This window comes from Echinops telfairi, unplaced genomic scaffold (assembly GCF_000313985.2).
Source record: "Echinops telfairi isolate 266 unplaced genomic scaffold, ASM31398v2 ScPeMD7_10;HRSCAF=50, whole genome shotgun sequence".
In the NCBI taxonomy this organism is placed as follows: Eukaryota; Metazoa; Chordata; class Mammalia; order Afrosoricida; family Tenrecidae; genus Echinops; species Echinops telfairi.
The window spans coordinates 911,292-934,522 of NW_022103907.1; the positions used below are offsets into that span (position 1 = coordinate 911,292).

The 23,231-nt window shown below is 56.4% G+C and overlaps 1 protein-coding gene across 1 annotated transcript; it reads left to right on the forward strand.

The window, feature by feature from the left end:
- Positions 1-61: 61 nt before the first annotated feature.
- On the forward strand, positions 62-20,477 carry FOSL2 (FOS like 2, AP-1 transcription factor subunit). The gene is made up of 4 exons (XM_004711095.2): positions 62-252; positions 11,360-11,611; positions 15,596-15,703; positions 18,076-20,477. Exons 1-4 carry the CDS (start codon positions 157-159, stop codon positions 18,592-18,594), a joined length of 975 nt encoding a protein of 324 aa, XP_004711152.1. The 5' UTR covers positions 62-156; the 3' UTR covers positions 18,595-20,477.
- The last annotated feature ends 2,754 nt before the right edge of the window (positions 20,478-23,231 follow it).

A 23,231-nucleotide genomic window follows, 5' to 3' on the forward strand; every position in this document is an offset into this window, starting at 1 on the left:
TCCCCCTCGGCGCCAGGACCCGGGCGAGGAGCCCGAGCGAGCGGCCAGGCTAGACCCGCGGCGAGGGCGGTGGAGCGCGCAGCAGCCTGTGCGCCGCCGCGACGAGGGCGGGGGACGAAAAACACCCTGTTTCCTCTCGGGCTCCCACCGCGGATCATGTACCAGGATTATCCCGGGAACTTTGACACCTCGTCCCGGGGCAGCAGCGGCTCTCCTGCGCACGCCGAGCCCTACTCCGGCGGCGGCCAGCAGGTAGGTGCCGGCCCTGGGTGCACCTGGCTGCGCGGGCGGACCTCCGCTTTCTGTACACAGCAACTGCCTCTTTTCTTGATTTTGCGAGAATTGTCTATAATGCACAGTTATAAGTCCTGGATTTTCCTTCTAGCACCCCCCCCCCAAAAAAAAAAACTAGAGTAGGAGGAGACTTGAAACGCCAAGAAATCCTTTCCTTTCCACTAGATCTTACCCAAGCCAACTCCTTCCCAGGAGCTTCTCCCCGGAACAGTTCCCCCATCCACCTGCGGAGGACCGATCACAACATCTTTGCACCCACTGGCCCCTACCAACACCCAGAGACCCGTCCTGTGGAAAAGCCCTCTCTTTCCCTGATCCCCATCTCCGAGCCTTTTCTGAAAGAGGTCTGGGACTGGCACACCAATTGGGCTCTTTCAAGTAATGCCGGGCAAGTGGAAGGGCAGCCCCTTTGGGAATCAGGTACAAAGGCGATAAAGGAGGAGGCCAGCCTTGATTGGCCCCGGTGGCTGCCTGTGAGACCTGAGCGTGCCAATCCTCCATACTTGTCAGGGATCTGAGTGTGCCTTGCCCACGTAAGGGGTGCCTTGAATGTCTGGGGTTACCCAGGGCAAAGAGGCCCAGCAGACAGAAGTGGGGGGAAAGACATCACTTCGGCGCCTGGGTAGTTCTGGAAGTGGAAAAACAACTTGTTTCTAAAGCAGCCAGACTGGTTTACACTGGAGGGATTGTTCCTGGTCTGTCTCTGTGTCTATAAACACCAGGAAGGTGCCTACCTGGGTGGTAGTGGGGTGCCTACCTGGTGGGGCTAGCTGCCTTTCCTCTGTAGCAGATCCCTGGCTTGTAAGGGGGCTGGGTTAACCAGAAGGCCAGCCAACAGTGGGCTGCCCACCCTAGATACATAGGATGGGTGGTGTCTCCGGCATGCCAACTGCTTTCAAGCAGGACTTGCATTGGTAAGATGACTGGGGCCTCTAGGAGCCAGGCAGCCAGGAGGGGTTAGGGTGGGTTTCCAGGGATGGGTAGGCAGAGTTGGGGAATAAGATGGAAACATGGCTCTCTTTTGGACCTGGAAAAAGATACGTTGCACCATTCTAATTCCCTTAACTTGGTGAGTTCCCCAAATAGCTTTTCTGTGTCTTCCTTCTACACTTCGCCCCCTTACCCCACCTTGCTATTGTTAGGTGTTGGGTAGATTTTTGACTCACACTGACTCTGTATGACAGAATAGAATGGCCTCCGTCTTAGGGGTTTCTGGGTTGTCATCTTGATAGGGGGGTGACCACCAAGCCTTTCTTCCGTGAAGCTCCTCGGTGGGTTTGAACCGCCAGTCTTTGGGTGGGCATGCTTCACCGTGGGGCCGCCGGGCTTCTCCTCCTGGTCCTTCCATCATCACCTCCTGTAGAAAGTCACTGCTGGGTCTGTGTAGTCACTGCCCCCCTCAGTGATGTGTACCGAGGTGACACGCTGAGACTCTTACCCTAAAAGGGAGTCACTATGTTTGCTTGCCAGTCACTTCGGTGGTTTTCATTGGAGTCGGACCTCTTCAAGCAATGGGTTGGAGTCAGACCCATTCCCTCCACCTCCAAGACAACACCCCACCCCCACCCCCACTGCTGCTCTCTTCCTATACATCAAGGAAGGATCTTTTGATTTCTTCCCTCGTGTTTGAAGCTGCCTTTTTAGTCGGTGGCAAGCACTGGCGTATGCCAGTTCCGCTGCCTGGCTCCGCTCAGCCCCTGGGGCCTCCATAGGAAGTCAGACCGGACATCAGTGCCCCAACTGAATAATCTGTGTCACTAGGGCTTTGAGCCCAGGATGTGAGTGGCCGCAATTCCCTGTTTTGGAAGCAAGTCAGACAGGAAACCAGTGCTAGGAAGAAGGAAGGCCACCAGGTCCAGCAGAGTGTAATGGGGACTCATTACCGAAGCGAAAAAAGCAGCTGTTAGCTAATTCCTAGCATGCTGTAACACATGAAGATTTTGCAATTCTTAATAGCCAGCGCACACGGGCTTCCCCTCTGTAAGCCGCCTGCCTCTCGGCCCAGCAGTGGGAGGGATGCGCCTTTCAAACCAGAGGGATTGGCAAGGTCTGGCCACTTTCAACAAGTACCACAGCTGGGCCTACTGGCCCCCTCCTTGGAGGCAGCCGGTGGGTTTTTCCATCATGTCTGCCGCCTGGAGCAGAGCTGCCTGGTGGTTGCAGGACCAGAGAGGTTTTTGTTCTTAACAAGGCTATGCTGTGACTCCACCCTATCTGGGGCTCAAGGTACCTTTATTACACATACCAGATAAAACCTGCAATCGATCTATTCCCCTCAGCTTCCTTTCCTGGGAGTCTTTCAGGGCAGTCAGTGGATGGGCCTTCCTCCTTTGTGGCGTCTCAATGGACCAATCTGTGAGAGATGGTTCTTGGCTTTCCTTTGGGCAAGTACACACTCTTTCCCCCCTGCTTTCTTCACGGGAGCCTTTAAGGCCCAGAAGACTGTTGCCAACCCCCTCGCTGCTGCTAGCGTCTGGAAGTTGGTTCTTCACCCATGGCCAGGGCCTTGGGTGCGCTAAACTTTTTAGCAGCTTCTGGTCCTGAATCCGACGGGAACTGGAAGCATAAAAAGTATTTCCTGTTCCAGCCATGGCAAAGGTTGGTGATTTTGCTTTGTCAATCACCCTTACTGCACCCCATGCCTCGCCTTGCTGGGTGTTGTTGTTGTTCTCTGGACCCTCACTTGCCCAGGAAAACACCTCCCAGATACATGCCTGCCTGCTGGACTCTTACGGTTTCAGGGCCCGAGGCTTACGTAATCCAGCCAGTTGCACAAACATAGGTCATTTCATAACTTGTTTTCATCAGTTAGCCCCCCCCCCACCCTTTTATAAAAATTACAAACCCCAAACAAGACCCAGACCTTTTCTAAGGCTGCCATTTGTCTCTCAGATAACTTGTGGCAATAAATCAAGGGTTCTCTCTGCTTTTGGGAGTCAAGGAATAGCCAGACTGGCTCTCTGTTTTTCAGCAGCCACCCCGTCCCAAGGCTCGCAAACTCTCTCTCTCTCTCTCTCTCTCTCACACACACACACACACACACACACACACACACACACAATTCCCCAGCGTGAACTTTTGCCAACTGTACCAGGCTGGGACATTCCTCACATCAAAGAACTTTTACCAGAAATGACTGTGATTCCCAAGTCAGCTCCAATCATACCTCTGTGGTGCCCCCTACCGAACGCTGGAAGAAGAACCATTTGAGAAATGTATTTTTCCAGCCATGCAAGAGTGTGAACTTGACTAGTTTTTGTAATTCCTAGGACTGCCCCCCTTTTTAATGAGGGAAACATAAATGCCATCTATTTAAAAAGCGGTTAAACAGAAACTTATTTCTTTTGTTTAAATGAATTTTGTTCTAAATAAAGTCTGTTTGAAAGAGAAGTGCTTTTCTTTTCCCTGCGTTGCTGTCTGTCTGTTCCCAAGGGTACTAGCACAATGTCTTCACATTCCCCAAGCACGCATTTTATTTCTGTTGTTGTTGACATTCTGGTAAAATATATCTTGTAGAAGTTTGCCAAATGAACTAACAGTTTATAAGTATACAAATCAGTGGCATTAATTACATTATCACTATCCATTTCCAAAACTTTTTTTTAATCACCCAAACAGGAACACAGCATCCCATCAATAATAACTCCTCGTCACACCCATTTCCTGGTAACCTCTTGGGTCTCTGTGCATTTGTCTGTTGTAGATATTTCATTGAACTGGAATCCTGTCGTATTTGCTCTATTGTGACTGACTTTTCACCCAGCATTGACGTGGCGCATCCACACCGCCGCATGCACCCACACGTCCGTCATTGCTCTTCGAGAGCGGATGACCACGGTTTCATTTCTTAGTGTGTTTGCGTTAGGGTGCTGGGGGTCTTGGGGTGGGTGGTGGTCGTTGTGGTGAAGCGGAAGGCTCAGGATTGGTGGGAAGGTATGTCTTAAGGACCGGGTGAGATTCTTTTTCCCCGTTCGTCTTACAGATGTTGCAGATTAGGATCAAACCGAGTCTTATCCCTGGAACTTGTCTGTTCCGCAGACTCCCGATGGTGGAAGTACGCGTCACTCTTTCCTCAGGGTGAAATCGCCTGCGTGTATTGTCTGAGGAGTGGTTGAATTTTGCGGCTAGAACCTTGACTGTGTTTCCATTTTCTCTTCCTGCTCTGGTGAGGGGGCCCTGGTGGGCATAGTGGGTGTTGGGTTGGGCTGCGAACTGCAAGTTCAGCAGTTCGAGATCACCAGCTGCTCCTCGGAAGAAAGATGCGGTGCCCTGCTCCCGGACAGAGTTACAGTCTTGGAAACCCGCAGGGGCAGTTCCGCTCCATCTTACAGAGTCACTACGAGTTGGCATCCACTCGATTGGCAGATAATTTGGCTTACTTTTCATTTCTAAGCACCTTCTTGTTCAAGGTGAGTGATAGAGTTGGGGGGCCCATTTTGAAGTGTTCTTTCTTCAAACACAACAGAGCCTTGAACTTCCCCCTTGGGAGACAACACGACTCAGTTCGCAGGGCCCCCTTTGGCAATTGCCTTCAGCAAATTCTATTGAAAAATCCTTCCTACTAGTAAAGCTGTGTCCTTTGAAGGGTCGATCAGAACTCTGCAAAGGACCAAAAGCTCTTTGGAATCGAGTCTCCCCGGGGAGTCAGGCCTGTCCCACAGTGGCCCTGAGCCCTTCCAGTCCCAATCTCAGGAGTCTGGCCAGGAGGAGCACATTCCGCCGGAGCAGACACCTCTGGGGACTGTTTCTTTACTATCTGTGCCTTGGATTTTCCCTCGGTTAAAGAGGAACAAAGATCGTGTTTTCGAGAAGGATGGAAGTGAGCTTTCCGGTCCATTTGTTGAAAGAAAGGAAGGAAGGAAGGGAAGTAGGCAGGAAGAAAGAAAATAGCTTCGTTACTTTGTGGCCATGTGCCCTCTGTGTGTGTGGTATCAGCCAGAGGCCACAACATTTCAGTGACGGATTCTGCCCCGACTGAGGCCCCGATGGAGGCAAATCTATTCGTCATTGTTCCGACCCCGCTCAGTAACATTTGTTATCCTCTGCCAGCTCCCGGGGCCAAGAGGGAAGAGGAGGTTCCTCTTGGTCCACCGCTGCCTCTTGTCGTTGTTACGTGGTGCTAACCAGGCTGTGCCTCTGAGGCTTCGCAGAGGAGCCGACAGGTCCTTCTCATGGAGTACGTAGCTGCCTGAGGACTGGTAAGGGGTACAAGGCAGGGCTGCCGATGCAGGCTTTGGAGTGAGGCTTCTAACCAGAAGGGCCTGGCTGCAGATTCCTCCCGCTGGGGTCACTGGAGGGAGGAAGGCCTCTCGGCAGCCTGGGGGATGACTCCACTTCAGTCACTTGCTTCTTTCCTGGACTTGACCCTGGGCGTTAGGGGAAAGCAGATTGATGGCATGGCTCTTTCGAGTGGACCCCGGGGAATGAGAAGAAGTGGACGTCGGCAGGCGCCCTGAGGTGGTTTTCCGTCTTCTGTAAACCGTGTGGACATCATAAGGTGTTAGCACCGGCTGTCCTGGTGACGTACTCGGCGTGGTGTCAGGTGAAAAATGAGGGCTGTCATTGAGCAGGCTTCGGGGCATGGTGAGCGACCCCCTGCGGGCCCCGGTAGCACTACACTGTGCTCCGTGGGGGTTTCAGTGGCTGGCTTTTTGGTAGATTGTCTGGTCTTTCTTCAAGCTACCTCTGGATGGCCTCAAACCTCTGATCGGTCAGTTAGCCAGCCAAGCACCAACCCACCGGTGGGGCCAGATGGAAGTCCTGAGTGTGAAAGGGCTTCTGGGAGGGCCAATGCAGAGTCGCAGTAGTCGGCTTGAGTTCCCTACAGAAAGCGTTGGCGAACAGCCCAGAGTCGGTGACATCCCAGAGCTGTGGACTCCAGCTGGACACCTCAACGGGGATATTCTGGGAAGCATGCGGTGGCACCTGTCTTTATTCTTGCCTCTTGCCATAAACCGGGCTTCTGGGATGTCAGAATTTGCCTGGCTGTGTTGGAAATCGAGAAAGGGCATTCTTAAGGGGGGTGGGGGGGAAGCCCAGTGCCTTACCAGGCACGTAATCCGACCTCTGCTTGGCGACAGAGGTCCCAGAACCCACAGGGGTCACAGCCGGAGTCTTTGGTGGCCCAGTCGATCAACACTCAGTCTGGAGAAGAAATGCCCGCTGCGGCCATGGGACCGAGAACATCAACCCTGATGTCCACTTCTGCCCAGCTCAGGAGGCTCGGGGAGAAGTCCCCCGTCCCCTCCATGCCTCAGGACCCTGTAGTGAGAGGCCCCGGTTGGGACACCCCTTTCTGATCCTGGCCTCGACTGTCATCCAGAAAGGTCCTTGGCTCCAGCCAAGCACTGCGGGGCCTCGGGGTTAGAGCGGGCTGCCTCACAGGCGGTGGCAGAAGCACTCAGGAGTTTCTGGAGCAGAGCATGGCACCTGCAGATTCAGGGGGCCATGCGGTGAAATAGGCTCTGGTGCCCAGGGACAGACAGCAAGGCCCGCAGAGGGGCTGGGACTTCAGTCTTGGGGCCCTTGAGATTTAAGAGGATGAGTGCATGTTGCCCAAGCGCTGGACTCCCAGGGCAAGGCATCCCGCCCGCTGTGTTCCTGCTTCAGTTTCTCTTCTCTGTATTCTTTCCCTTACAGCCTGAGCACAGCCCTCCACGACAGGGCTGGTCAACTCCAGCAGGGTAGCGTTTCTATAAAGTTTAATGGGGCGCAACCCCGCCTGTTAGCGTGTGTGTCCACTGCGTGTGTCTGTGCTCATGCAACAGAGGTAGGGCTGTGTCATTGCGACAGAGCCAGTGGGCCCCACAGAGCCTTCATAGATTTGCTAGCTGGTCCTTTACAGCTGGAGCCTGACAAACTGCCATAGGAGGTTTGTGGGGGGCTGCTTTGACCTCAGACAGGCATTCTTGCTTACCCAGACATCCTTGGGGGCTGGGAGGACACTGGGCAATAGGGCGTGTGGAAGCTTTGCCAGGCAGGACGATCACAGCCATCTGGCACCTTCATTCAGGTGCCCAGAGAAGGGGAGCTTCCAAGGGGCTGCAGAGCCCCAGGGGAGCCAGGTTAGATCCGGGTAATCCCCCCTGCCTTCCACCCCAACACACACCTGCCGGTGCAGCAGTAGGAGAAACCACCCTCTGGCCCCAGCTGGGAAATCGTGTCTCAATATTAACGCCTTCCTGGGGACCCCTGTCTTCTCTCCACCGGGACATTTGGTTGGTGGCATAGAGCTTGCATATTGGCTGCTAAGCGGAAGGCCAGCAGTTTGAAACCATCAGCCACTCCCTGGGAAAAAGACGAGGCTTTCTACTTCTGTAAAGAGTTCCGGTCTCGAAAAAAAACCCACAGGGACAATTCTACCCTGGACCTCTGGGGCCACCACGTGTTGGACTCGGCTCGATGGCAGGGAGTTTGGTTTGGCTGGCCTGGAAGGAAGGCCTCTCCCCTCCCTCCCTCTCCCCACCCCTCCCGCCCCCAGTGCCACTTTGTGAATAATACATTCAGAGCGGAGACCAGACACAGCTGCCAGGTCTAATGTAAACTGGTGTGTGCCATCCCGAGAGGCTCCTCTTTGGAGACAAAAGCCTTCTTGATCAGCACCCCAGGCCCCTCTGGGGATGGGACATTGTTTTCCCAACAGCTTGGAGCCAATGTGTTCTCCGGATGGCTTTACCTCCGCCTGAAACAAGGTGTGCATGCCTTCCGAAGCCGTCATTACCTGCCACCTTGTTTTTATTGCCGCCTTGTTTTGTCTAGACTCTAGACCAAGCTGGTGGCTGCCGGCGCTCTGTCTGGGATGCACTGGGAGAACCATCTGTAGACCGGCTGGAGACCCGGAAGGGGCCTTAGACCATCCAACTTCTTCCCCGAGGGATTGGAGTCTGCAAATGTTGCTTCAGATTTTTTTTTTGCTGGCCCCCTGATACTGAAACGGGGAGTGCAGTGTGTGTGTGTGTGTGTGGGGGGGGGGTAGTTTTGTGTGTTGGAATGGAGTGTGAATTTCCTGGGTGTTGGCCTGAGAGGCAAATTGACAGTCCCCGTTAGAGGTGGTGGGGTGACACCATGCCATGGTTCTGGATGCCTGCATATCATAAAGCCCCAGGCGGGTCTGCTGAGACAGAACCTGACTTTGGGAGAGAAATGGGAACAAACTGTTGAGTGAGGGCTGGCAGTTGTCCCAGGGGCTACCCCGTGTAGAGCACAGAGACATTTCTAATGCCTGCGAGGACGAGGATGATACCGCCCCCTTCTATTTGCATGGAGCAGTGTTTCCCAACCCTCACTGGCTGAGCATTAGAACCTCCTTAGGAGCAGCTTGGGGGAAAAAAAAAAAAGAATCCTATTATCAGCACTCCACCCTAGCCCAATTATTTCAGAACTCTAATGGTGAGGCCAGCCCTGGTGTTTTTAAGAAGCTGCTCAGAATAATGTGCAGGCAAGGTTGAGCCTCGGGTGTCGTCCCTCACGGGCTGTGGTGGCCCCTCTTTGTAGTTGCTTATTTAATTCTCATGACTGTGTGGTCAGCTTGGTGTTCCCACTGCTCTTTCTGATGGGGAAACAGAGTCCTCATCGCTTGGCCAAGGGCACAGCACTTAGTGGCCAGGGCAGGGCCCCAGACCCAGGACTCCTCTCGCCCACAGAGCCGTGCTGCCCTCCTCCCACTGCCCCGCCCATTCAGCTGTCCAAGAGGAACGTCACTTTTGGAATTCAGGGCTTCAGCACCTTCCCATCCATGCCCACGGGTCCCCAAATGCTCTGCCTCCTCACAGCCCAGCCCCTCTGGTCTCCAGCCCCTGCCTCCTGCCTGAAGACAGACCACAGAGGCCCGGTGGTCTAGTGGGTTACTCAGTGGGCTGCTACCGGCAAGGTCGGCAGTTCTCAACCATCAGTCTCTACAAGGGAGGAAGACGAGGCTGTTGGTGCCTATAAAGATTTATAGGCTCAGAAACCCACGTGGGCACTCGACTCTCCTGTAGGCTTGCTATGGGTTGGAATCAATTTGTGTATTTTTTTTCTTTGAAGATTATTTTCCCTCTTGGATTTTTCTTTGTTCACTGAACCCTTCCCACCCCCACCCACGTTCTCTCTCTCTCTCCCTCTCTTACACACACACACACACACACACACACACACACACACACACACACTCAGTTCAGTCAGCTCCTGATACAACTTTGCCTTCAGAGGTCCAAGACTAGAGCCCATTGCCCTGGATACACTCCTTATGGTGTTCTAGAAGCTATCATGCTGGGCAGCTCTCCTCCCAGAATCCCAGCGTCCACTGGGCTGGCCTGGCCATGCTCTTCACTGCCTGGGGGCCTGGGCAGTCTGGATGTGAGACAGCCACAGGCCACAGATCCATACGGAGGATAGGCAGGCAGACGGGGAGAGCGGGCAGGAGAGTCCCCGGCTCCTGTAAGGTATCCTAAAGCTCCTTTTACATATCGCAGGCAGTTAGATTCTTCTAACTGTGGTTGCTCTGCTCGGGCTAGAACTGGGGGTGCAATGATTGAGGTCCAGGGAGGTCCGTGGTAGTGGTAATGGGATTTCATTTGGGGCCACCCAAATCTAAGCAGCCTCCTTGGTGAGAGGGCAGGCCCGCGGGGACCTGGGGCAGGGTGGGCCAGATGTCTGTCTTGGGGTCTGGATTTCCAGGGAGGAGGAAGCAGTACTGAGAAAGCTTGTGTAGCGCCTGGTTTCAGCGCTTCACCCGCCCTGCCGGGCCGGACTGGGCCTGCTCCCCACGCCGCTGCCTGTCGGCCACAAGGCCGTGAATCAGTCTCTTAATAGCTCTCCGCCTAAACTTCTGCCTCTAAAATGGAGATGATAGTTCTTACCTCAGAGGGAGACGTCATGAGGTAATCTAGGTAAAACCCCTTCCTGGGGCATGTCTCTAGTCACTAAGTGCTGGCCATTAAACTGGTACAGTCATGAAGTCGCTAGGTCAAGGAAGAACGGGTTGGAGAACCCTGTGGTGGAAATAGGAATCATCTGAGGATGAAGGGTCACCTGGGTTTCATTTGGGGCCTTCTTCCCCAAAAGGAACCCTGGTGACTTAGTGATCTATGCATTGAGCTGCTAACCACAGGGTCAGTGGTTCAAACCCACCCGCCGCCCCATAGAGAAAAGATGAGGCTATCTGGGCCTTTAAAGATTTAAAGTCTCAGAAACCCCAAGGAACAGTTCTCCTCTGTCCTGCAGGGTCCCAGTGAGCTGGAACCAGCTCAGGGGCAGTGAGTGTGGCCTCTTGAGTCTCCCGCAAAGCTGCAAGTGGAGGCCCCCTCTCTCCTCCCCCCTTTGCTCACTTCCCAGGAGCTGCCCCACGGCAGAGGAAGACAGTCTGGTTTCATTTTCAAAATCTGGCTTCATCTTCTAGTTTGAACAGCGTGCTCCCTGCAGCATGTCCCAGGGAGCTCTGCAGCGTGGTCTGGGCATCCATTGAGAGGCAGGGAGACAGCGTGCAGCGAGGAGCCCCAGCGTCTCCCACAGACACGTCTGTGAGCATAGATAGATGCGGGCGGCGGTAGGCGGTGGGGTGGGAGAGGAGGAGGGTCACCAGGGCAGCAGAAGGAAGCCTGGCTGTGAGCACCTGCCACCACCTTTCAGTCCCATGGGCTGGAGGACACTTGATCAGAGACCTGGTGTCACCTACCTCCGGTCACATTCCCATCTTGGATCTGTTTGGAAAAGGGACAATGGTTACTCCAGACCTGCTAGTGTTTGAGTCTCCTCAAGGTGCCCTGAGTCGGAACCCTGGGAAGTAAATTGGCAGGTGGCTCCCAGCTCTGAGGGCTCCCTAGGGGGACCAGCTGGGAGCTGCATTTGTGTTGGGAGTTAGCTGAGGGGCAGTGACATCCTCCCGACCCCCCTAGGATAGAGCTTCTCAGACCCCGGTCAGGAGCTGACAAGAGGCCCAGGCACCCGAAGCTTGCCCTGTCTGACGAGTGCAGACCGGGCTCAGAAAGGCCAGCGGGCATCTCTGCTGGCACGCACCTCTCCGATCTGCCTGCCCTGTTCCACTCAGAATTCCTCGGACTCAGTTGTCTTTTTCTCCTCCTTCCAGAAATTCCGGGTAGATATGCCTGGCTCGGGCAGTGCCTTCATCCCCACCATCAACGCCATCACCACCAGCCAGGACCTGCAGTGGATGGTGCAGCCCACGGTGATCACTTCCATGTCCAGCCCGTACTCCCGCTCACACCCCTACAGCCCCCTGCCGGGCCTGGCCTCCATCCCGGGCCACATGGCCCTCCCCAGACCCGGCGTCATCAAGACCATCGGCACCACTGTGGGTCGCAGGAGGAGAGACGAACAGGTACCGCCCAGACTGGGACTCTAGGCCACACAGGGCACAGGGGGTTGGGGGGGCGGGGACAACATGGACCTCCTCGCTGCAGGCAGAGCTGGAGACGGATGTCACCTCCCTGAGCCTCCGCTTCCTCCCCTGGGAAACCACAGTCAGACTACCTGCCAGAGGGACAGAGTGTGTTCCATGAGAGGATGTGAAAGCCTAAATCGGCCGATGACAGAGGGGAAGAGCTGTAGCGAGGGGGACCCCAGCCGTGGTTCACGTAGCTGTCTCCCAATGTCTGGTGCAGGTGAAAGGGCCGGACTCCTTGGTGATTTTCCTGTCCTCCCCAGGACCCCAGGCTCCCACTTAAAGCAGGGGCCCATATTGGGTGCTTGGAACACACGCCCAGAAGCACTCGGGGTCCTGGGCGTCTTAGACTTCTGCTCAGCTGTGTTAGCCGGTAGGGTGAGGACTCGGGGGTCAGACCCCAGGCTTTCTTCTTCCAAGGGGCTCAGCTTCAAGGAGGACTCACCCTAGGAAATAGGGGCTTCTGCCCTGCTGCGGCCCATTGTCCCAGTCAGCAGTAAGCCAGGGCAGCAGGGGAACCCTGCCCCCCATTCCTGTCCCCCAAGAGAAGCCACGTGTGGCATGTTTCTAACAAGAAGGGGCTGGTGTTCAGAGAGCTCCTTCTGCCCCGCCACAAATGGTACAGTCACGGGGTCACTGAGCATGTGAGAGGGGACTCTCTGGGCAGCACTTGTCACACAGTGGGCGCCACGCCCCGCTTCCTGGAGCCCCGAGGTGGAAAATGCTTCAGCGGTGGGGTCCCCGTTGCTAAGGAGATGTCATCATGGAGGGCCTCCCCGTCTCACCCACAGACCACCACCTCCATCCTAAGGCCCTGGGGCCCTGTCATTTTCCAACACATGACCACACGTTCCCCAGCAGGGGGTGGGGAGTAGGTGGGTCACCGGTCCGGTGCCAGGAGTTTCCAGCATACTTAGAATTAGTGGGAATCAGTGCTTTCTGAGAAGCTCTGCTTCTCTGGGGAAGAGGCTGGGCCCTCCCGGTTGGTTGCTTCTGTTCATGCTGGGCCCACAGCCTGGGGTGGGGGACACGGACAGACACACGTGTAACAGAGACTGCTGTTAGCAGGGTAGCAGTGGCTACAGCTCACAGTCATGGCCTGGGTTCTGCTGGCGTGGCAAGTGGCCGATACCCCTTCTTGCTTTCCATAATTGCCGTTATAAATAGTGCGGTAGCAGTGATCAGAATATCATTTACAAATGTGCTTCCTCCAGGGAAGCCAAGGTACAAAGTGAATAGTCCCTGATGAGCTAGCTGGAGTTGCCCAGGATGTGAGTGACCCCGAGGGAGAGCCCTGGGGCTCTGGCTGCATAGTGGTTATGTGTTGGGCTGCGATGCACCAGGTCAACGGTTTGAAACCACTCGGCTGGAGAAAGACAGGGCTTTCTCCCCTGGCACGCAGTCACAGGCTCAAAAACTCCCAAGGGCAGACCTCCCCTGTCCTATAAAGTGTCCACGTGTTGCATGGACTCAGTGGCAGTGAGAGTGAGGGAGGGCCAGCCAGGTCGAGGAGGGTTCACCTTGGTGGCAGCGTGTTTGCTTTTTGTTAGTTGTGGAGCTAGAAGTCAACAGAGCAAGGTGTGCCCAACACTCTTCACGCCCTCCTGGGCCTGGCACAATTAAAATTGCTTAAATTAAAATGTTTAAATCTGGAAAGGACGTTGGCAGGCCATTTTTTCTATTTTTTTCTCCCTCCTGGACCAATCTCACAGATGAGGAGACTGAGGCCCAGTCAAGAGAAGGGCCCTTTCCAGGGTCCCACAGCAGAGCCAGGCCTAGAATCTACCTCTTTTGACCCCCCAGCTTACATAGGTGTGCCCTTCCACGGACTGTCTAGAGAATGTCCTTCCTCCTTTCTGAGAGAGAGCTAGAGGAAGGGAGAAGGCCCAGAGTGTCTGTCGCCTCAGTGCAGTTCCAGGGGTCATGTCATCAACCCTTTTGAGGAAGCCAGGTCACAGTCACCTGGAGCCTTGGCCATCAGGGTTTCTAGCCCGAGGGCCTTTATTCTGGATCCTTCTTCAGTTCAACGCCCCCACCCCACCTTTTATGGGGTACCAGCCTGGTGCCCTAGCTGCCCTCCTGCACCTGCCTGGGAGGCTTCCTCTGAGGCACTGGGCTGCGGAGGCAGGGGGTCAGGTGGGTGTGTGCCCGGTGTGCTGGCACATCCACGCTGCAGCCGTGTTGATCTCTCCGCCCCTGGGGTTTCCCTGCGGAAATCTTCCCGTGTTCCCCCTCGCCTCACCAGACGGGGCTGAGGCGGCTGGGGAGGAGCAGCTTCCAGGCCAATTGGGAGGCAGAGGTGCCCAGATGCAGCAGGCAAGGGGGAAGGGAAGTGGAAGTGGACTAAGACCCGCCCTCCCTCCCACCTGCTCCTTACCAGTGAGGGACCCGAGGGGCTTGCTGGCCCTCTCAGCAGGGAGCCTAAACCCAGAACTGCACCCGGGCCATACGGCTCTCTTGGTAACCCTGTTGGGCACAGGTTCAGGCATGCTTGAGAGCAGCAAGTATTCAGGGCCTTTGCCAGTGGCCTTAGAACCCCGGCTGGGCAGCCCACCCCTGCACAGAGGCCTGAGTCTGTTGTGGGCCTCAAGTTCATGTAGGACTCTTTTAGGACTTGGATCACCAGAGTCTGATTAGAGAAAGTACCCGTACCGGGTCCCATTTGAGTATCACAGAAACTTTATTTGAAGGAAGGGCAGGTAGGATGAGGCTGGCACATTTCCCTGAGCGCTAGGTACAGGCCCTCTGGCACCCTGGGGACCTAGAGGCACCTCGGGGCACACAGGTCTGGGCTGCCGCAGTGCTGCCGGGGACATCACAGTGACAGGAGGGCCAGGGGCCGGAGCTGGGCAAGGGCTCCCTCCATTCTCCATTCTGGGCCACTGACAGCTGGGGCAGCTTCCCACCCATCAGAGAGACTTCAGCTTCCCCACTGGGTGCTCTTGGATGGCAGGACCCAGGTCTTATTCTGCAAGGTCCCTTCTAAGGCCCAGTGCTTCACTTGCCACCAGAGGAGGTCTCTGCCTTCAGAGACCAGTTCAGTGATGGGCTTTCCTTTCAAATTGGCTGTCTGATTGGCCCACAGCCACCGCCGGGGGTCGCAGCCCTGGAAGGGCTGCGTGTGGGCAGCGCGCCAGTCCTTGGCCTCTGGCGTGAGCCTGGCCCGGTCCCTGCCCTTCCTCACTGCAGGCTCTTGGCAGATGGGATCTGAGAGTCGGGCTTACCAATCTAGCCCCAGCCCTTGGGCCTTGGGCTGCCAACCGGAGCCCCTCTTTGGTGGACGGAGGGGGTTTGGTGGGTAACAGGGCTCGGCGTGCCTGCTGGCTTCTCCTCCTTTTGCACCCCTTGTCTAGCCTAGCACCTTGCCAGGCCCTTCAGGATGGCAGAGGAAGTTGGGGGTGAATTGGCATGCCCGTGGGCACTGGAACATTCCCCCTGATGATGCTCACCTGGGGTAGGGGTGGGTGGGGCGACTCAGGGCCAGCTCTTTACCCAAATGGGGATAATGAGGCGTGCAGAGCAAGCAGGGTGATGGGGAGCAGAGTGATTAGCCAGGGTTTGGAAAAAGCTGCTTCCGTGGGTGGGGCCAGGCAGTGGCTGGAGGGGACTCCGGGGGACCCTGTGCCCCGAGAGAGCTCTCTGGCCTTGTCCCTGAATCAAGGCCACCCTCCTGGCTGGGCTGCTGAGCCCCTGGCCTGCTGCTGCTCTGAAACAGAGCCCTCCCTTCCTAGACCATCCCTCTCCCAGCACCCTTCCAGGCTCCGCACCCATGTGATTCTGGGTCAGGCCTCGCTGGCCCAACCCCTGCAGCCCCCAGTCCCAGGAGGGCTTCTTGCCCTACTCAGAAAACAGTTGTGAACCGAGTGCTTGTGAATGGGTTTTTTGCCCCGACCTGATCGTGCTCGCCGCCTTGGCCTCCAGCTATCTCCTGAAGAAGAGGAGAAAAGACGCATCCGCAGGGAACGGAACAAGCTGGCCGCCGCCAAGTGCCGCAACCGCCGCCGGGAGCTGACAGAGAAGCTGCAGGCGGTGAGACCTTAGCTCTCGGGCTGTGGGGGTGCTTCTGGGTGGGCTGCAGCGAGGCCCCCAGGGCTTCTCCTCAGCCTCCCTCTTGCTCCTTGCTTGCTGGGACCCTACAGATGAGTCAGTCGGTGGGGACAGAGACAGTTCTTCTGGGAGCGCAAGGCTTAGCCTGGTGCTGACTGCACAGAGAGAGGCCCGGGCCTGTGGCCTCCGTCCGCCTGGCCCACAGTGACAGAGGGAGTCACTTTCTCAGCCTGGCAGCTCTTTGCACTTAGGGTCTGAGCCTGGTCTGGCCCCCTGGTCTGCTGGGGATCCTGAGTGAGGGGTGTCAGAGGGTGTCAGCGACCTTGGTCCCCCAGGGGCCAGGGCAGGCCCAGACCTGCCCCCTCCAGAGTTTCCCCCCACAGGTCCCGCCTGGCCTTGGTGCTCCGACTTGGGCACTTGGGGGGACTTGTCCTCCCTGCTGCTCCCTAGGCTGAATGTAGAGGTCTCGATGCCCCCTGGGTCTGAAGGGAGCATCGTATCCTACATCCCTGCTTCTGCGCTGAGCTGGAGCGGTAGCCTTGGGTATGTGCACCCTGCACTTGTGAGTCACGCACCCATATTGCCTAATTGTCCTCACCTGGGGGCCCACGACCTTCCCTTGCCCTCTGGAGAACCAGGCCTGACTGAAGGCACGTACCTCTGGGCTGAGTCTGGGTGTGTAGGAAGGGCTGTGGGCCTGTGGAGGGCCAGGGCCCATACTCCTGGGTGGGATGTTTTCACAGTGAGGGGATGGAGGAGCCTGCCAGGGGTGCCTGTGGTCATCAGCCAGGATGAGGTCACAGAGCGTCTTGTGCCTCCCATCAGTTCATCTAAGCCGCCTGGAGCCCCCACTCTCGGCACAGAGTGACCCCTTGGGGGGGGTGTCTGTCCTGTCCCCTGGAGGTGCTGGCACTTCACGGGCAGGGATACACTCTCAGGAGACCCTGTCCCACGGCTGACTGGTCTCTGTGCCCTGGGCCCTTGGTGTCTCTGCCAGCTCCCTACACCAGCCCAGAAAAGCCCTCAGCTTCCAAGGCACCTCCTCCGCCCTCTAGCCCTCTGCCCAGAAACCCCACACTTTACTCCCCTGCCACCCCTTGCCCAGGGCTAGCTGCCGGGCCCCTGAGCCACCTCCTCCACGGGAAACCCCTCATGAACTCATGACGTTGTCAGACCCTTGAAACTTTTTTTCACTGTGAACTATGCTGATCACCACTCAGTGAAGCACTTGCCCCAGATGGGAATCCTGGCTGGGAGAAAAGCGGGGAGCAGGCTGGTGGGGAGCAGGCCTCTGCCATACTCCTCTCCCCACAGACAAGGCTCTTGGGACAAAGCGGGGGCGCTGTGATGCAGTCTCCTTACTTTGCCCTCAAAGACCATCTGTTTCTGCCTCTGGCCAGCAAGGGGGCTGACTGGAAGGTTCTCCCAGGGTCTCTGTGAGCCCCGGAACACAATTCTTCAGCACGTGATGGAGACAGGAGAAGAGGAAGGGCACGTGAGAAGACCTAGCCAGTCTTGAGTGAGCACTTGCTCCGGGCTGGGCACTGTTCTGATGCAGGGACACAGGGATGTGTATGACCAAGACTTTGCATCCAGAGCTTACAGTGTGTAGTCTCTGTTTGCCTGAGGGGCTGCTGGGGGGCTGAGGGCAGGGGGAGCTTTGTAGTATGCTCTCCACTTGGTAAGAATCGGCCTCTGAATCCTTTGGGGCCACCCAATGAACCGTGGAGGCACAGTAGGTTACAAGTTGGGCTGCTGACTGCAAGGCCAGCAGTTCAAAACCACCAGCTGCTCCATGGGAGAAAGATGAGGCTTTCTACTCCTGGAAAGATTTAGTGTCAGAAACCCACAAGGGTAGTTCTGTTCTGTCCTATAGGGTCACCATGAGTTAGAACTGACCGATGGCCATGAATTGGGTTTTGGAGTTTGGAGGCCACGGAAGGCAGCAGAGCTTAGTGAAGGGTGGGCTCTGGAGACCAATATTTCGAGTTCAAATCTAGACTATCCTACGTGCTTGCTCTGTGACGTTGGGCAAGATAGTCTACCTGTTCTCTCATCTGCAAAATGGGGATGGAGCGAGCTAATGCCTGTGCCCTGATTAACAAGGTGCCCGGCCCAAAGTATGTGCTCACTCATGCCGAAAATGACAGTTGCTATCCACCCGTGGTCCAAGTGGACTTTCCTGTCCTCTCCCTTCTGGGCCTTAGAGACACACGGGGTCGCCAGCCTGCCGGAACAGGGGGTCCCCGTGGCCCTCTGAGCCCCTGGCTCCCCTCCCTGTCTCCCTTGGCTTTGAGCCACCCCACAGCAGGCCCTGGGCTGGTCCCTCACATTTCCAATCTCTCCCCTGACAGGAGACGGAGGAGCTGGAGGAGGAGAAGTCGGGGCTGCAGAAGGAGATCGCAGAGCTGCAGAAGGAGAAGGAGAAGCTGGAGTTTATGCTGGTGGCCCACGGGCCCGTGTGCAAGATCAGCCCCGAGGAGCGCCACTCGCCCCCGGCCCCTGGGCTGCAGCCCCTGCGTGGAGGGGGCGGGGGTGTGGGTGCTGTGGTGGTGAAGCAGGAGCCCCTGGAAGAGGACAGCCCCTCGTCCTCATCGGCCGGGCTCGACAAAGCCCAGCGCTCTGTCATCAAGCCCATCAGCATTGCGGGGGGCTTCTACGGGGAGGAGCCCCTCCACACCCCCATTGTGGTGACCTCCACCCCTGCCATCACGCCAGGCACCTCGAACCTCGTCTTCACCTACCCCAGTGTCCTGGAGCAGGAGTCACCAGTGTCGCCGTCCGAGTCCTGCTCCAAGGCTCACCGCAGGAGCAGTAGCAGTGGGGACCAGTCCTCGGACTCCTTGAACTCCCCGACTCTGCTGGCTCTGTGACCCAGCCCCAGCGGGGGGCTTCCTCCAGCACTGCCTCCTTCCCAGGGACCAGCACCTTCAAGCACTCCAGGGCCGTGAGGGCAAGAGGAGGAGCCTGCCGTGGCGGCGAGCTGCCTGGCTCTGGGGAGAACCCCAGTGGGCTTTGGTGGCGAGGGGACAGAGGACCTCGGGACGATCTATTTGGAAGTCAAGGGACCTCCCTCCCTCAACGCATCTTGCAAGCAAACCCCGTATCTTGAAAAGCCTTGGAGAACGTGGATGGGTGGACTCCGCCATCTCTCTGGCTTCTGAAGATCCCAAAGCTGGTCTGGACCCTTCCTGCCCCTCTGTTACAACGTTCTCTCTGCAGTGATGGCCCCCTCCCTCGCTCCCCCCACTCCGAGCATGCTCAGTGCTTTTGGTTTCACCTTCTTCTCGTGGTCCCCCCCCCTCCCCATGTCAGACGTCACTCCTCCTTGGTTTTTATCAAATTTGCCATGACATTTCATCTGGGTGGTCTGAATATTAAAAGCTCTTCATTTCTGCAGACGGGACCACAGGCGACTCTTCCGCCGGGGCGGGGGAGTGACTTGTCCAGAGGGGACAGGCCAATGTGCAATACAGAACCTTCCCTCCCCTGACCCGGGGGGCGGGTCCCGATCCCCTCCAGAACCACCAGCAGATCTCCCTGAGCTCGCACACTGGTGGTGGGGGGTGCGGGGGGACGGGGGTCCGCCCCGTCTCCCAAGGCAGCTCTTGGTGGTGCTGCGAGACAGCTGGGCACAGGTTGGGTTTGCCAAAGCGCCTAATTACCAGGCCAGGAATAGTGCCAACGAAGCCACACGGTGTGCTAACCCGGCTTCCCTTCACCTGGTGTCTTGAGCCGAGCAGGGCGTCTCCTGTAATTACTGCCTCCCCGTTCTGCCCCTGGACCCTTCTCTCCAGACAGGGCAGGTGTCCCTCCCTAGGAACCACGCAGCACTCCAAGTCCCTGCCCGTCCCCCTCCCTGGCTCTCAGGGTGACACCACCCACGGAGGTTTAATGAGCATGGGACCCTCGCAGATTGCTGCCAGGGGGCCCCTCCCTGAGCCTCGGGAGCATTAGCTGTGATGGAAAGGGGAGGAGGGAGGGGGGAGGCAGGCCTTTGGAGTGGTGGTTGCCTCAGCAAGCAGCCTCAGGCCCTGTTCCTCCTGCCCCGACTGTGCACTGGTCTCAGGGAGGCTTGGGCCCTCTCTGCCCTCTGTGGTCATCTGCTGCCTGGTGGATCCAGTGCTGCCTCTTTTTCACTGCCTGCTTCTTCCCCTCCTCCCCACAAGTCTTCTCTTCCAGGTCTGGTCAGCAAGCTTTGAGCAGCTGGCCCAGAGCCGCTGCAATGGCTTGTGTCCAGCTGTGGGTTGTCAGTGTGGGACCTTTCTCAGCTGCCCCTGGGCCCCAGCTCCAGCCCTGTCTCGCCACTCAGACACCTTTTCTCTGCTGGGTACAGCTCCTGCTGACCTTTCTGTCCACATTGTCTGGGGACGCAGCTCCTGGTTATAACTGGCCCCAGCTGGCCTGGTGCTCTGAGGGAGATGACTCTTGGTGATTTAGTCCTGGGGGGGGCGATTGTATGATCATTTAAAACAATAGGTGTATTATTTAAATCTGACCGGTGAGGAATAAATGATCAAATGAGACTCTGGAGCGGGCAGCAAGAGCCTCACTGGGCTGCCCCCTTACCCAGGGAAACCATGTGCTTGGTCCTTATGTAATGCATGTGACCACACACCGCACACCTGGCACACAGGTCGGCCTTTAGTACCCATCCCAGAGCGTGGCACATGCAAGGACAACCCCTGGAGAAGGAAGTGAATTTTCGAAAGAAATGATTTCATTCAGAAACTTAAAATAAAACGAATCTCCCACATTCCTTGGGGGTGATGTCTTGTTGGTCTCCCAGAGGCACGGAATGAGACCAGGCCATTGGGTCTCCAGGTTCAGATTAGTCAGACGCAGGAGTTGGCAGGGTAGGAAAACCGGGGCACCCTCAGCTCGGAAAGGCTTCGTCTCAAAGAGTCTTGGTAGCCAAGGGGGAGAGGGCTGCATCTTCTTGCCTACGTACATATCTCTGTCTTAAATGAAGCTGCTTTCTGGTCTTTGATTTCTCAAGGTCTCTTTACTTCCCACTTTCCAGCACTGATGCTCAGGTTGGCCATGGACTTAGGCCAGGTGGGCTTTCCTGAGGCAAACCTTTGGCCTCTGTGGAAGTCTCCAGCAGGGTGGGCCGTGAGACCAGCCACAGGCAAACCCAGCCAATACCGGTGTGTCCCAATTCAGTGTTCGCTGGCTTTGCTCTAGGAGGGATTTCTCCACGCTGGAGGCTGTTGGGGAAGACGGCATTCACACCTGGGCCATGAGTAGGTCATCGATTTACTCCCTTCTGGTGAGCTCACTCACTCCGACTGACCCCCCAGACCTGGGCCAGGCCTGCTCCGAGTCAGGGAGCGGCTGGAGTGGGGGTGATCTGGGCTTGGGTGGGGACTGCAGCTGACAGGACTCCAGAAGGGCTGCAGGTAGCTCGCTCGGGGCCTGCGCAGGGCAGGCCCTCCTCAGTGGGCATGTCCCCTCGGTGGCGGCTCCCTGGCTGGCCTCTCTGGGAACAGCCCTCTCAGCTAAGAGGAGGGGGTAACTGCTGACACAGGAAAGGAAAGAGACCCTGGGTGAAGCTTTGGAAACGGCTGGAGCCCACTCCAAGCAGAGACTGTTCCCGGGCGGTTTTCAAAGGGTCAGGTCGTGTTCTCTCGGCAGAAGGCCGGGTAGAGCCACCTGAGCGTTGGGGGATGGAGTCTTGTCTCTGCTCCTCTGGCTGTGGGTGGACGGTCCGAGGGGGGCTGTGGGCTCCGGTGAGGCCTCTCCCCCCTTTCCTTGAGCAGCAGCAGCAATGCTCCTGCAACCCCAGCGTCTACCCTGTGGCTACTTCCCTCCCCCAGTGACACAACTCGCCAGCTGCACCGAGGGAGAAAGAGGAGGCTTTCTGTTCCCATCAAGACTTACAGACTCAGAAGCCCACAGGGGCAATGCTACTCTGTCCCGTAGGGTTGCTCTGAGCTGGCGTCGATGATGGTAGATTCGGATGTGCCCGGCCACTGTGTTAGGCACTTTCCTATGAAGCGGCTTCAAAAATCTGTGGGAAGACACCATGACCCTTTAACTGCTTTCTGAAGACCCCCTCCTATGCCCTCGTTAGGCAATGGAGGGCACCTCCCCCCTTTTGAAAGGTCCCCACGTTGCCGAGAGGCAATCACAAAAACTCTGGGAGGTGCGAGGGTCTTTCTCCTCCGAGGCAAGATTGCCATCCATCTGTAGTTAGTTCTCAAAGAGCCCTCCCTGCAATGTCCTTCCGCTGCCCGCCCACCCCCGTGATGTGCTCCACAGATGGAGGGAGGGACAACGTGAGTCCTTAGAGTATCTGTGGACCAATGGGCTATGTGGTGTGTAGAGCTTTGCTTTTTACCACCGAAGTAACGGGCTCTTGATGCTCTCTGCTTGTTCAGTCTTTCTGGCGTTCGTCCGGACAGCCAGCATCTCGCTATTTATTGACAGATAGGTGTGTGTCTGTGTGTGAGCGCGTCCTTGTCCTCCCACAGTTTTTGTAAAGGGAACCCAGTCATCTCTCACCCGGCATCTTCTCCCGCTTCTAGTGTTCAGGCCATGCAGCCACGGGGCGGTTAACTTTTCCAGGGCTGACGGGTTCAGGAGGGGCCGGGATGGGTGTGGAGGGGGAGGGGGGGACATGGGAAAGGTGGGAGAAGAGATTGACATTTATTTTATTATTTATTTTAAATGTTTACATCTTCTTTGTGTTACCCCAAGCCCGAATAGAAACAGATAGCATTAACATACTGAGTTCCCCTCGCCCGCCCCTTCCTTCTCGATTTCTTAAGTTCCCGGCTAATGATGCTTATTTGTTTCTCAAACGATGTGTGACTTGTGCTGTACAAACTGTATAAAAAGACGAAGAAGGGTTCTGTTTCTAAAGATGGATGGTCATTCTTCTGGGGACAGCGGCCACCGTGGGGCCCGCACGGCGACTGGCCACAGCGAATGATCCCGCCCTTCGCCTCCCACCGTGGTTTCCCTGTCCGATGAAAAGCCTCTCCCATTTATTTTAGTTTGTGGTTACTTGATGTTGAGGAAGAACATATTCCACTTTGTATAGACTAGGTATCAGGGTGGTGTTTTCTGTGGCGGGAGGTATATATATAGATAGATAGATAGCACTTTGGTATATAGTGGAAAGCCATTCGCCTTGTGTATTCTGTATCTGAGCTCTGTCCGTGGCGTGGACTGAAGCCGGCTAGAAGATCCTAGAGGCAAGCAAGTTGTACAAGATCCGAGTGGCTCAGTGTGGGCATTTTGGTACCTTCCTGAGCACCTCTTCCTTCCTCCCTTCCCCCCACCCCCCCAAAAAAAAAAGTAATAGTGAAATGGTCCCGGAGACTCCCAGCCCAGCCTCTCCAGGCAGGACCAAAAGCCGTTTGTAGAGTTTGGAAGATTGAGGCGTCTCTCTGCTTGGAAGCATCTCTGGGGGGTATCGTGTTGTTGTTGTTGATGATGACTTTGTTCTTACTGTAAGACAAGCCTACAGTATTTGCACTAAAGAAAGCTTGTTAGAAAAAAA

What these genes read in the sequence shown, in the direction of transcription:
- FOSL2 (XM_004711095.2), top strand. Translation starts at nt 157, where the DNA reads ATGTACCAGGATTATCCCGGGAACTTTGACACCTCGTCCCGGGGCAGC. An exon ending in ACTCCGGCGGCGGCCAGCAG is followed by an intron (nt 253 to 11,359) that starts GTAGGTGCCGGC and finishes TCCTCCTTCCAG; the next exon opens with AAATTCCGGGTAGATATGCC. An exon ending in GCAGGAGGAGAGACGAACAG is followed by an intron (nt 11,612 to 15,595) that starts GTACCGCCCAGA and finishes CTTGGCCTCCAG; the next exon opens with CTATCTCCTGAAGAAGAGGA.